This window comes from Pristis pectinata, chromosome 1 (assembly GCF_009764475.1).
Source record: "Pristis pectinata isolate sPriPec2 chromosome 1, sPriPec2.1.pri, whole genome shotgun sequence".
In the NCBI taxonomy this organism is placed as follows: domain Eukaryota; kingdom Metazoa; phylum Chordata; class Chondrichthyes; order Rhinopristiformes; family Pristidae; genus Pristis; species Pristis pectinata.
In genome coordinates, this window is record NC_067405.1 from 93,345,725 (window position 1) to 93,358,915 (window position 13,191).

A 13,191-nucleotide genomic window follows, 5' to 3' on the forward strand; every position below is an offset into this window, starting at 1 on the left:
GGCCCTGCAAAGAACCAAATATTGTGTAGGCAGTAGTTCATCAGGAGTTCATTGATCCTGCAAATGTTTAAGGAAATGGGGGAATATTTTGAACGATGCGGTTTGTCAAATTAAGTAGCATGCTGACGGCAGTATAAATCTGCAGAATAATTGAAAATGTCATGTAAGTATGCATTGAGTCACTGCCCAGAGTTCAGATCCACAGTGGGTCTTGCACTGGTAGGGTGGACCAAAGCACTAATCTGATTATAACTAAGGTTTTGCTCCAGAAAATAAACCACCTGAGGATTCATCTCCTGGATTGCAGCACTTAAGGCCTCTCAGCAGAGTTTTGTGATGCCTGTACCGACCTTATGTCGACCATCTGCTGCTCATTGTGGACTGAGCCTCAACTGAGACTTGCTAAGGAACGGGCCTATTTCACATTACAGCTCTTCCTATGGATTCTCAAATTGCTAGTAACTCTTTTTAAAAAAAACAATAAAATTAATTTCATAAAATAATTACTCTGAGAAGTTTATTTAGTTTTTGATTATGAGAAAAGGCAGGTTATAACATTTTGACTCTGCATCTTTAAGTCTCCACAGCAGATGGAGCTTCTGGTACCATTCAGCCAGTGAGCTCAGTCTCGCCATCATGCACTTGCCCTCGCTGGAGGTGACTAGTTATTGATGATCTCCCGTGGTCTGTGAAGGCCTTTCTGCTGTCAGTGCTGACTGCCAGATTCTGTGCACTTCTGCTTAGTCAGCCTGTTCCGACAGGCTGCTGGAGCCTGCAAGCACCAGGCAGCGGTTGGAAGGCTGCAGAATTTCACAGCAGTGAGTCAGGCTTCAGCCAACTGGAAACATTATGGACTGATGTGACCGGAAAGGTCCTGGAGTGCTGAGAATAAAGATTGTTATATTGCCTTGAGAAGGAATGAATAGTTTTGAATCTCATGTATTTTCTTTGAAACGTCTTCTGCGTCTGAAAGACAAGGACTTGAGAAACAGTTCTGTGGTTGTCTGCAGGCCCTCTCCATTTAATAATTATCAGGTTATTCATCTGTGAGAGGCATCATAGTCAGGTCTGACCCCATGCTGATCTGATGTTAATGGACCTGCTATTAAGCAATGGTCTTTGTATCATGATTAGAAATGGGAATCCCTGGTAAGAGTATCCACTTGCTCTTCTTTCTGTGTAATCACCGATTCCCATTTTAGATGGCAATGCCACATTGTACTTCAAAAATAAGAGATATCCTGGCTCAAACTTCCCACCTCTCTGCTGTCGGCAACAATAATTACAGCCAATGTAAACAGAAAATCCTGGAAATACTTGGCAGGTCAATGCTTAGGCTTGGAACAGAAGTCCCCCTCCTTTGGGAGAACACTTAAGGAATGTGGGAACAAAGCCACCATTGGTGCTTCCTGAGCTCAGCAGAGATCTGTATCCATTAATAATGGATGCTGGGACCCCTTAACACATGTGGTCTGTTTGCAGCTGAAGAGTATGTATTTTGTGTAGAGGAATTGTGCACCCCTGTTCTTTTCTCTGCTTGTTAAGTTTATAATGTAGAGACCAAGTACTTGAAGGCATCAGTGGTAATTTCACCTTTCTTGCCAGTGTTGCTGGGTGTGCCCTTCACTTTGAATTGTGGTATGGGTTACACTGGCACCGTAAATATTGTGCATGAGTTAAAGGCACATTCCCGAGTACCATACAATGACTCCTTTAAATTGTGTTGTGAGAATCCTGATTTTTGTCCGGATGTCCATTATTTCTAGCTTCCAGATCGAGCCTTAATCCTTGTGCTGTCTTTAACTGACATTCTCCCCCTCCCTATTTAACTCCCAACTCACTCGCTCACTAACTGGCCTTAAAGTGTATCGGTAACAAAGTGAAAGATGAGTGGTGGAGTCAATTTGTAAATACAGTAATCTTAAGGGAACCTATGTGCATCTTTGTCTATAATTAGCTCCATTAGATTACCAACTAGCCAATGTTGTGGCATTGAGAGGAAGCATCTCGTGTTGGGAGTAGCCAGTGATATTTTCATATTTCCCCTTCCAGGGGTGTTGATTCACTGCAGGATGTGGTCTCTAGGGCAGTTACACTCTTGCAAAGGTCCAGCCCATGTATGGGGAAACAGGGTACCGAGTTTTAGGAATATGATCCTCTCCTGCCTGAGTGAAAGTTCCATATCTGGCTGCTGATCTGAGTATGAACCCTTTACATAGGTTGTGTGGCAAATTGCAGCATGTCTATCTGTTTAAAATTATCTGATGTAGGTCTAGACAGAGTTTATGCTTTGCAACATGGTATCTGTTGGAGCAGAAGGCCAGACATTCTGCAGTACTTCAGGTCCTTCAAAGATCTCTTCACTTCCTATTAATTGCATGGAACCGCAGTGACTGTTGTTGGGCTGGCTGACTGGGGTTGGCGGCTCACTACTTTTCACAGGGCAAGATCCCACAAGCCCAAAAGCAGAGTCAGGTTATTCTTCACTCTTGATGGCTGAGTTGTGAATATTGCCCAGTGCCTGACATAAACTCTGGTGCACTTCATTTTAAGTGTGATGGGATCTGAGCCAGCGGAGTGGTTCATACACGTTTGTGGCCGCTTTCTGTGCAGATTCACCGTGCATGAGTGTCCGCCTGTTTTTGAAGAAGCGACCAGTGAGGGTGGCTGTGTTCAGGTTAAAAAAATATTCTTGCTCCATTTCATTCCCCTCCTAGTCTTGATACGCGAGAAGGTGGAGAATGATGGGCTGAGTAACAAAACCCTGAAGATCACGGACTTTGGCCTGGCGCGTGAGTGGCACAAGACAACCAAAATGAGCGCGGCGGGCACCTATGCCTGGATGGCCCCAGAGGTCATCCGGTCTTCCATGTTCTCCAAAGGAAGCGATGTCTGGAGGTATGATGCTGTCCATCGCCCTTGTTCATCTCCCCTTAACCGACAGTATCTCTTGCACTGAGAAGGGGAGGATGTGGGAGAGGGTCCATTGGTTTGTTGGAACGTTCAAGGGTGGAATAACTAAATGCATGTGGCGGGTATGAATGTCTTAACTTCCACAGACTGAAGTGAATTGGAATGGGGACAGGGATGGGCAGATGGTGGGGTTTTTGAGTTCCTTTAGCAGAGCGGAAATGCTGATGCCGTCAGAAACGTTCTTCATTTCGATGCAACAAGTCACTGAAGTTCCACAAGTTTCCCAAATCCTCCATTGTTGCCATTACATTAGAACATAAAAAGAAACAGGAGCAGGAGTAGGCCACCTGGCCCCTTAAGCCTGGCCCACCATTCAATATGATCAGGGCTGATCTGCCCCAGGCCTCATCTCTTCTGTGCCAGTTCCCCAAAGTCCTCAGTTCCCTGATCTTTCAAAAATGTATCTACTTCCTCTTTAAATACCTCCATAGATCCGGCCTTCACAATTCTCCAGGGCAGAGGATTCCAGAGAATCAATAACTTCTGTGAGAAGTTGTTCCTACACACCTCAGTCTCCTAACCTTGTAACTGTGTCCCCTCGTTTGAGACTCAGTGTCTCAACATCTACCCTGTCGTTTCCCCCCAGGGTTCTTAGATATTTCAATAAGATCACCCTTCTTTCTTCATTCTTTATGCTGTAAACTCCCATTGGAGTTTCTTTTTTGAGAAGAGCATGCTGAAGAGGTGGTGAGCAGACGGAAAGGATGAGAGTGATTGGACACCTGCTGGTTCAGTTCTCCGGTCCTCTGTCCCTGACCTGAGCCAGCTGCACCACAAGGTCGATGACAGGAGGCTTGTCTTTTGCTCTAAAACTGGGGGAAATTCAATTCAATGGTAACTTGGTGTAAACCACTTGAGGTCAAGGGCCACAGGCTGCGAGGGTGAGAGGTCACCCACCCAGGCCTGGCCAATCCAACCCCGACCTGAGTCAGAGGAGTCGCACAGAATAGGAATGGGCCCTTTGGCCCACCGAGTCATCACTGACCATCAAACACCCATTTTACACTAATGCCATTTTTATTCATCCCCACGTTCCCATTAATCCCTCCCAGATTCTACCACTCACGCTGGGGGCAACGTAATAGCTAATTGACCAACCTTGGATGTCTTTGGGATGTGGCAGGTGGGGGGGAGGGTGGGGGTGGGTGGTAACCTATGCAGTTGTAATGAGAATGTGCAAACTCCACACAGGCAGGATTGAGCCTGGGTTGCTGGAGCTGTGAGGCGGCAGCTCGACCACTGCGTCACCGTTCTCTTCAGTTTTGACGCTCTGATCCCATTTCTCCATGCAATATCGACCAAGCCTCTGTGCATATGAAACCTCTTCCATACTCAGCCCAAAGGTAGTCGCAAAAAAGAGCAAACGAAAGACTTGCTGCTTAGCATGTACACTCCAGCTGATCAGGAGTAATGACACTTGGGTAATACTGAGCAAATCCTGCTGACCTGGGTGGGTGTGGCATCAGCCTGACCTGAACCAGGACGTTCAATCCAAATGTACACCCCACCTGCCCTGAACCCAACATAGATAGTTGAGTCCCACAGGGCTTGGGGTTACATAACAGGCTCTGGCCTGGATGGCTGCAGAATGATAGACAGCTCAGCTGAATTCTGCTGTTGATTATAAGACTGAGGATCTGGAAGAACATACAAAAGGGTGTAATCCACATGTTGCCAGGTGTTTTGAAACACTGAACATGCTGCATGGAACAGCATGCAATGATGTCACTAAAAACCCTTGGACCAGCCAGTGTTTGGGACACTGGTTGACATGCATATACCTTGTTTCCCTCTCCCTCCTCTCTGTTTCTTGTGTCTCTGCCTGAGTCATGACAATCCCAAGAGCATCAAGGACGTTACAATGAAGTTACAAGGAAGCATCAAGTTGCATCAAGGAAGGTACAATGATATCATTGGACCAGGTTGGAAATACTTGCGAATATTTTTTGAGTAAAAGGTATTCTTGAAAACTAAAGTTGTTCCTGGAGGTGACCAAGCTTTGGGAAGGTGTCTAAAATTTTGCTTCCACTTTAATTTCTATTTAGTGTCTCTTCTTCCCTCTCTCCTTCCCTGGCCCTTGACCGTCCTCTTCCTTACCTCCTGTCTCTCCCCTCATCCCTTCCTCCTCTCTCCCCTCGTCCCCTCCTTTTCCCCTTTTCTTGAACGCCTCCCCCATTTCCACTGCCCATCTTGTGTATTACACCCAACAACCATTTTAAAGGTTTTATTTTCATTTTGGTTCTTCCCCTGACTTCATACATCTTGCACGACTCCATCGTTCTGCACATCATCTGGACCAGCCCCCACCATGTTAAACATGTCACACCTTGAGAACGAGTCAGAAAGCATTACAGTGAGGCATGTGACACACTTAACTGTGCAGGACACACCAGTGTAGACTCGCGCATTTGGTGCTCCAAGTGTGGCCTCCTCTACATTGGTGAGACCAAACGCTGACCATTTTGCGGAACACCTGAACTCTGTCCGTAACCACGAGCTGCATCTCCCCGTTGTCAGTCACTTCAACTCCCCCTCCCACACTATCACTGATACGTCAGTCCTCTGCCTCCTCCACTAGCAGGAGAATTCCGAGCACAAACTGGAGGAACAGGACCTCATTTTCAGTCTTGGAACCTTGCAGCCTAAGGGCATGAACATTGAGTTCTCCCGCTTCAAGTAATCCCCACCCCCCTTCCCCACAAACACCCCCCCCCACCATGCTGCTTCTCTTCTTCCCTCTCCTAGCCTATCTCTCCTTACCTTTGACCCACCCCCCAGTGGATCTGCTCTCCCCTCCTCCCCTGCACCTGCCTATCGCTATCTCTTACCCACATCTCCCCATCACCACCCTGTGCCCACCCCGCCTCCCCTCTTTTGTCCACCTATCACTGCTCTGCTTTTCCATCCTATATATTGGGCTTCCCCTTTTCCTATCTTCAGTCCTGAAGGAGGGTCCTGACCCGAAACGTTGACCACCTGCTTTTCTCCACGGATGCTGCCTCGTCTGCTGAGTTCCTCCAGCATCATAGTGTTTTTCATCTAGATTCCAGCATCTGCGGTCCTTTGTTTCTCTAGGTTCACATAATGTAAGAGACACACAGGGCCAAATCAAAACGATGCCAGTTTGTGAGGGGACATCAGCTTTCCACCATTCCACACTGTGTTTCCCAGACTTGCAGTCTGTAAACTTGCCCCCAAACCTCTGGTATGAAAACACAGGAAGTTGGGTGGAACAAAAGGAGGTCGTTTTGTGATTATTTATAATCTCTCCAGCATTGTGCATTTTTTGGTGTTAATTCTAACAATGTTTGCACAAGTCTCAAAGACAACTCGTGCTGGACTGAATATTTTCCAAAGTTAAATTGTGAAATGTTTCCAGAACCTGGGTTAAGTACCAATGACAGAATTCCTGAAAGGATGGGGTGCCATCCTATAGGATGAACATGGATAAGTTAGTTAGCCCAGCTCCATTCATCTACGTATAAAATGATGCATCCCTGGACCTTGTAACACAATATCCAACTGCATCTTAAATAATTCTATGGTATTTCCATTCACTGCCAAGATCCATTTCATTTCCTTGGGAGAAGACTTTTTGAAGAACTTTGTTTCATTGATAGTCATCATTTTGAACCAGTATCCCCTTTTGCTCTGCTGTAAATGTTGTGCTTACAGTTTGGCAGACCAATGTTGTTTTCTGTCTCGTTTATCCCTTGGGTTGGCACAGTGGCACAATTAGCAGAGCTGCTGCCTTATGGGTCCGGCATCCCAGGTTCAATCCTGCCCTCTAGTGCCGAGTCTGTGTGGAGTTTGCATGTTTGCCCTGTGACCCGTGTGGGTTTCCTTCAGGTGTTCTGATTTCCTCCCACATCCCAAAGACGTGTGGTCAATTGGCTAGGTTAATTAATGTAAATCTTCTCATGTGAGTGGTAGTGAGAGAGGGAGTTGATGGGAATGTGGGGAAAATAAAATGGGATTAGTGTTGGATTAGTGCAAATGCATGCATGATGGTCAACATGGACTCAGTGGTCTGAAGGGTCTGTTTCCGTGATGTATGATTCTATCACTCAAATTGTCCCTTTCTAAATTGGAAGAATCAAAGATTCATTAGTTTTTTCTTAAAAGTAAAATGCAATTGAAATCTTTATCACCCTTGCTGCTTGAGAGAGAAGCACCATTAGAATTTTGTGCTGAAATTGTTTATTTCACTGGTGATTTCCTGTGGTCATTCTTGGATATTTCCTATGATATATATTTTTTTAAAAAGGTTGGGTTAGATTGAATTGCCTACTTGGAGATCACTGCTTTAAATGTTACAAGATATTCTACAATTGAGTTTTCTTTTCTCTAACCAAGAGTCTTCTTATTCTTAGTTATGGTGTGTTGTTGTGGGAACTGCTGACAGGAGAAGTTCCATTCAGAGGGATCGATGGACTGGCTGTGGCTTATGGTGTGGCTATGAACAAACTAGCCCTTCCCATTCCCTCCACCTGTCCAGAACTTTTCAGCAAACTCATGGAAGGTAAGATGTTCACTTTCACCAAAACTGAAGAATTCTCCATCATCTGCAAATAAAAAAAAGATTAAAAGTAAGATGAAATTGTTCCAACATTCTGTATTTTTGCTAAGGACTTAGCAAATTTTTTTGATGAAACATCATCACTTTGGTTTTTTTCTTTTTTTTTATTTTCCCTACATTTTAAAGGGTACTTTTGAAAGCTGTTCTTTTGTATGAAAGAGCCCAATTATCTTTCCCACCTCCCAAGGCAAAGGTCCATTTGAGAGTCCAAGTGTGTAGAGTATCTCGCTTTTTATATTCAGACTGTATAGGGGTGTGAACTGGTGACAATCTCAATGCTCTGAGCAGGGCTGTAGCTTAACCATTCAGCTTTTAAAGTGGCTCACATTGAAAGAGCAGGGTGTCTCCGTAAGTGTGCAGATTGTTGCTCTTGCATTGCAACTTGGTGCTTGCCGAGGAGAGCATAAGACGGTATGACAAATGAATGCTCAGAACTGAAGATCTCACTGATAATCATTATATAAGGGCCTTCATGCCCATTCATTTCCTTGTTGTAAGATGGGCTGCATCATTAAGACAGGATGCCTGGATACATATGGGTTTGCATGGCACGTGGGAGGTATAGTGGAAATGCACCCATTCAAGTTTTTCAATTAGACTACTACTAAAGCTCATGTTTAACTAATCTTTGTTCCACCATAAAAGGGGCAAATAGTGAAAGTACCTACGAGATTTTCCATGGTCCTAAAGCAAGCATGGGGTTCTTATTTATTTATTTAGTATCTTATTTATTTATTATCTATTTATTTAGTACCTTTCATGACCTCTTTATTTTCCACATTGGCTTATCGCCAATTAGGTACTTGTGAAGAGTTGGTAACCCATCAATTTTCACACACAAAACAATGAAATAATCATATTCCCTGTGAGGAGGGTTGTTTGAGGGATAAGTGTTGGCCAGGACTCCAGGAGAACTCCCCAACCATCTTTGCTGGTGCTTGCCTGAGAGGTCAGGTGAGGCCAGGCCATGGTTTAATAATTTATCTGAAAGGCACTGTGGCGCTCCCTCTGTACTGGATAGTGGTGCCTGCTTGGATTATGTGCTGAAGTTTCTAGAGCTGGAGATGAACCCAGCACGATCTGACCCAAGTTGGAGTGTGTTTACCACTGAGCTGAGGTGGCCAAATACACACCTTTTCTCATGTGCGAAAGGCTTTGTACCTGCAACATCAATCTAGTTTTCTTCAGTGTGCTGACTGGGTAGCTTCTAGCATTCTGTGCTTTTATTTTGTAGTAGTTTACGGTGTCATGGAGAGAGCAACTGTAAACTACTACAGAAACTGGCTCGGCCCATCGAGTCTGTGACAACCATTAACTTTTACACCAATCCTACATTAATCCCATTTTATTCTCCCAACGTCCTCAACAATTCCTCCCAGATTCTACCTGCACACCAGGGACAATTAACAGCACCCAATCAACCTACCGACCTGCATGTCTTTGGGGTGTGGGAGGAAACCAGAGCACCCAGAGGAAACCTACGCAGTCACGGAGAACATGTAAACCGCACACAGAGAGGGCGGGATTGAACCCAGGTCTCTGCTGCTGTGAGGCTGTGGCTCTACCAGCTGTGCCACTGTGCCTTTTATTTACCCTCGTTAGATGTTTTAGTTAGTAATGTTGGGGGTGGCAGGAATCTAGTGAAAGGGTTGAAGACTGCATCTGGTCAAAGTGAAGTAATGCAAGGTAACCTGCAGTCTTTCATTTGGCACCACATCAATTCCTGGAGAATGTCATACAAAAATTAAAGCTTGGAAGATGCACATAACCTTTACTTGGGCTTTAGCATTTCCTTGCTGCTTCTCCACATTTCTCAGTTTGATGCTTGAAGGCACCATTTCTAGGACATGTTTCCAAGGGCGGAGACTTTTCCTTAGACCTTCAGTCACGGCACATTTTCTGTGAGTAAACTTAGACAGCAATCACTGTCAGGCTATTTAACCCTGGGCACTATAAAATATTACTGCAGTTCACCACAGGTCCTTTTAGTCAATAATAGTAGATGAAAACCTGGATTGAGATCTATGGGCCATGCTTTTTAATTCCAACAAGCCAATGAGGGAATTTAAATTCAATTATTTAAAATAAATTTGCAGTCAGTAGCAGTGACCATGAAAGGACGAGATTTTGGCTGAAATAAAAACAATCTGGTTCACTGAGGAAACATGGCTCTGCTTTTCTGTTCTGGCCTTCCTGTGACCCCATAGCATCCAAAATTTGGTTGACTCTGAATCCGCCCAGGAATTGGGGATGGGCAGTAAATACCATCTTTGCTCAGGCCATAAGAAGAATTTTCCAAAAGAAGGAAGTCAACCCAAGCAGGATCTCCGAATTGTTTTGCTTCACAGAGGAAGTAGTGGCCTGTTGTGCCTTTAACATTGAAGATTGGTCTGAGATTGATTAATCCTGCCAGGCAGGATTAAGCTGGGACCTTCTGGGCTGCATCCATGCTTTATATTTTTCCATTGAAATCCTCTAAGGATCCTATTGTTGATTCTTCTTGGTTGTCTCTTCCAGAAAAATAAATTACATAATTCCTAATAAATGTGGAAAACTGGATTAGAAAATAATCTTATGAAGATGTAGAAGCAGATTTTTGAAGCATATTTTGTGCCCCTTCTGTACATTACCTTCTTTCAATAGCCACTTACAAATAAGTGGAACAAAAGTATAAATATTTATGTAATATGTTCTCCTCTTTTACAAATGTGCTGCCTCACAGGTTGAGTTGCTCTGAGCAGGTGCTTCCCAATATGAATCTGTTTAGTGTTGCCATGAGTAGGATACTGACTATGTGCAAAGTGATATCATTGTAGTGTGCATGTCAAATGCCTAACCCTTGTTGACTGATCAGTAAGTGTTCTATTGTGTTTATCATGGAAAATAAAATGTTAAAGGTTGAGATAATTTTGAGATGTGGAAAATGAATTAAACGGAGACCCAGGGATAGGGTCACTTATTATTCCTTCATCTAACAGTCCATAGTAGAAGCAGGAGAAATTTATTTTTTTACGGCAGATGGCACAGTGATGCAGCTAGTGGAGCTCTTGTCTCACATCTCCAGTGATCCTGGTTCAATCCCAAACTCTGGCACTGGTGTATGGATTTTGCACGTTCATCTGCAGATTTTTCCCAGGTATTCTGGTTTCCTCCCGCATCTCAAAGATGTGCTGGTTGGTAGGTAAGTTGGTTGCTGTAAATTTCCCCAAGTATGGTAGACACTGGAGCCATTGATGAGAATGTGGAGAGTGAGGTTACCAGGATAATTACTGGGGGAATGGGACCGCTTAGTGAACCGGCAGAGACTTGATGAGCTGAAATGGCCTCATTTTTATGTTGTAAGGAAATGTGAAAATATGGTATATCAAATAATAATGGAATGCAATTGGTGGTTTTGCTTCAGATTGCTGGAATGCCAATCCTCACTCTCGCCCATCGTTTACCTGCATCTTGGAAAAGCTAACTGCCATTGAAGAATCTGGCTATTTTGAAATGCCTCAAGATTCATTCCACTCCCTGCAGGAAGAATGGAAACTGGAGATCCAGGAAATGTTTGATGAACTTCGGGAAAAGGAGAAGGTAGGACATTTAAAGTGGGATTCTTTCACTGCTTCCTCTTGGTCCCAGCCTATTTCATTCTCCCCTGCCTTTTATGTGAAACAGGAGCAGGTGCAGGACATGCGACCCTCAGGGGGAGGAACTCTGGGTCAGGCGCATCTATGGAGGGAAATGGACAGTCGACATTTCGGGTCGAGATCCTTCATCTGGATTTCCCTCCATAGATGCTGCCTGACCTGCTGAGTTCCTCCGGTGCTCTGTGTGTTGCTCCAGGTTCCAGAATCTGCAGTCTCTTGTGTCTCCATCTAACCCTTGAACCTGCTCTAACATTCAGTAAGATCATGGCTGAATCTTCTTTCTGGCCTATTTCCCTTATGGCTCACCCACTTGCTTTCCTAATTACTTGGTGTAACCTGCCTATTTCTTTGCGATTGGTCTACCTCAAAATCCATTTGAATGTCAATACTTGCCAACACTTTGTAAAAACAAAAAAAAGCTTTTCCACACTTCCTACCAAGACAGATAATGCTTCCTCATATTAAATTCTGTCTGCCACCTTCTTACCTAAACACATGTCTGTACTTTTGTAGCCTGTGTGCATCCTGTTTACTTACTCACCTACCTTTGTATTGTCAAAAAACTTGGATACATTACACTTGGTTCCCCCATCTGGACCATCAGTCATACGGCACAGAAACAGGCCCTTTGGCCCACTGAGTCTATGCTCATCAAGAAGCACTCGTTTACATTAATCCCATGTTATTCTCCCCACATTCCCATCGATTTCCACCCCCCCCCCCAAATTCACCACTCACCCACACACTAGGGGCAATTTACGGTAGCCAATTAACTTGTGGACCTTGTGCACGTTTTTGGTCACTGATAAAGATCCTGCATTAACCAGGAACTGCGGAGCTGGGAGGAAGAGCTGTCCCGGGCAGCCTTGCAGCAGAAAAACCAGGAGGAGCTGCTGCGGCGTCGGGAACAGGAGCTGGCCGAGCGAGAGATTGACATTCTGGAGCGGGAGCTCAATATCATCTTCCACCAGCTGCACCAGGAGAAACCCAAGGTGAAGAAGCGGAAGGGCAACTTCAAAAAGAGCAGGCTCAAACTCAAGGATGGCAACCGGATCAGCCTTCCCTCTGGTAGGTAGCACTGTCAGAGCATCTTCCCTGTACCCCAGTGAGCATTGGGTACTTCACATAGTCATTGCATTGGAATGTTAACAAATGTGGCCAGTGCTTTAAATGGTGGGAAATCAATCTTGCATTCCTTTTGATCTCCCCACCCCTTCTGTCCACTGACGGGACTTCTCATCCACGACTTCCTCCTGCCTGCCTGTTCCCTGTCGCCACACCCCTCTCCTTCCCCACCTTTCTCCAAAACTCCTGCTGACTTCTTTTGGTCTTGAAATTTTCTGCAGATTTCCAGCATAAAATCACAGTGCAGGCTTCTCCCACTGTGGATAAGAGGAAGAGTCTGATCAACAGCAGCTTGAGCCCTCCCGCAAGCCCCACCATCATCCCACGACTCAGGGCATTTCAGCGTGAGTATTGCCTGAGTACATGTGGTGCTTAAAAAAAAGTCACTTATACCGCAGCTAGTGTTGCATCATGTTTGCTTCTAGATTGATCAGATATTATTTTAAAGAGAGTAATAAACCAACTGTTGTTTGATACTCATTAGAATTCCTTGGACCATTGGCCACCTGTTGCCCTCTGCATGTAATTTTTATAAAATTCATGAAAATCAAACTGATGTTGGAAAACACATATAGCATTACTGATACCCAAGATCTTTCTCAGTTGCCTTTTGCCAGCTACATCCTCACCTTTTCAGAATCAGGTTTATTATGACTGACATGTGTTGTGAAATTTGTTGTTTTGTGGCAGCAGTACAGTGCAAGACATAAAGACATAAAAAGTACTATAAGTTGCAAAAATAAATAAATAGTGCATAACACAATTGTTGAAAGCAAAACAGAACGGTAATCCTCATGAAACCAAAAGTGAGGTTCTTCTCTGTAATCAAATGGTGTTCTTTGACATTTGCCTTTGTTGGGTCACTGCTAACTCTGTCAG

General features: G+C 44.4%; 1 protein-coding gene across 2 annotated transcripts in view; it reads left to right on the forward strand.

Annotated features, from left to right (window-relative positions):
* map3k9 (mitogen-activated protein kinase kinase kinase 9) overlaps positions 1–13,191 on the forward strand; it is a 104,166-nt gene that overhangs the window by 68,676 nt on the left and 22,299 nt on the right. For both annotated transcript variants that reach the window (XM_052031373.1, XM_052031381.1), the window contains 5 exons: positions 2,718–2,898; positions 7,347–7,495; positions 10,956–11,131; positions 12,015–12,255; positions 12,534–12,656. In XM_052031373.1, coding sequence (XP_051887333.1) covers positions 2,718–2,898; positions 7,347–7,495; positions 10,956–11,131; positions 12,015–12,255; positions 12,534–12,656 — 870 coding nt within the window. The remainder of the gene's footprint in view (positions 1–2,717; positions 2,899–7,346; positions 7,496–10,955; positions 11,132–12,014; positions 12,256–12,533; positions 12,657–13,191) is intronic.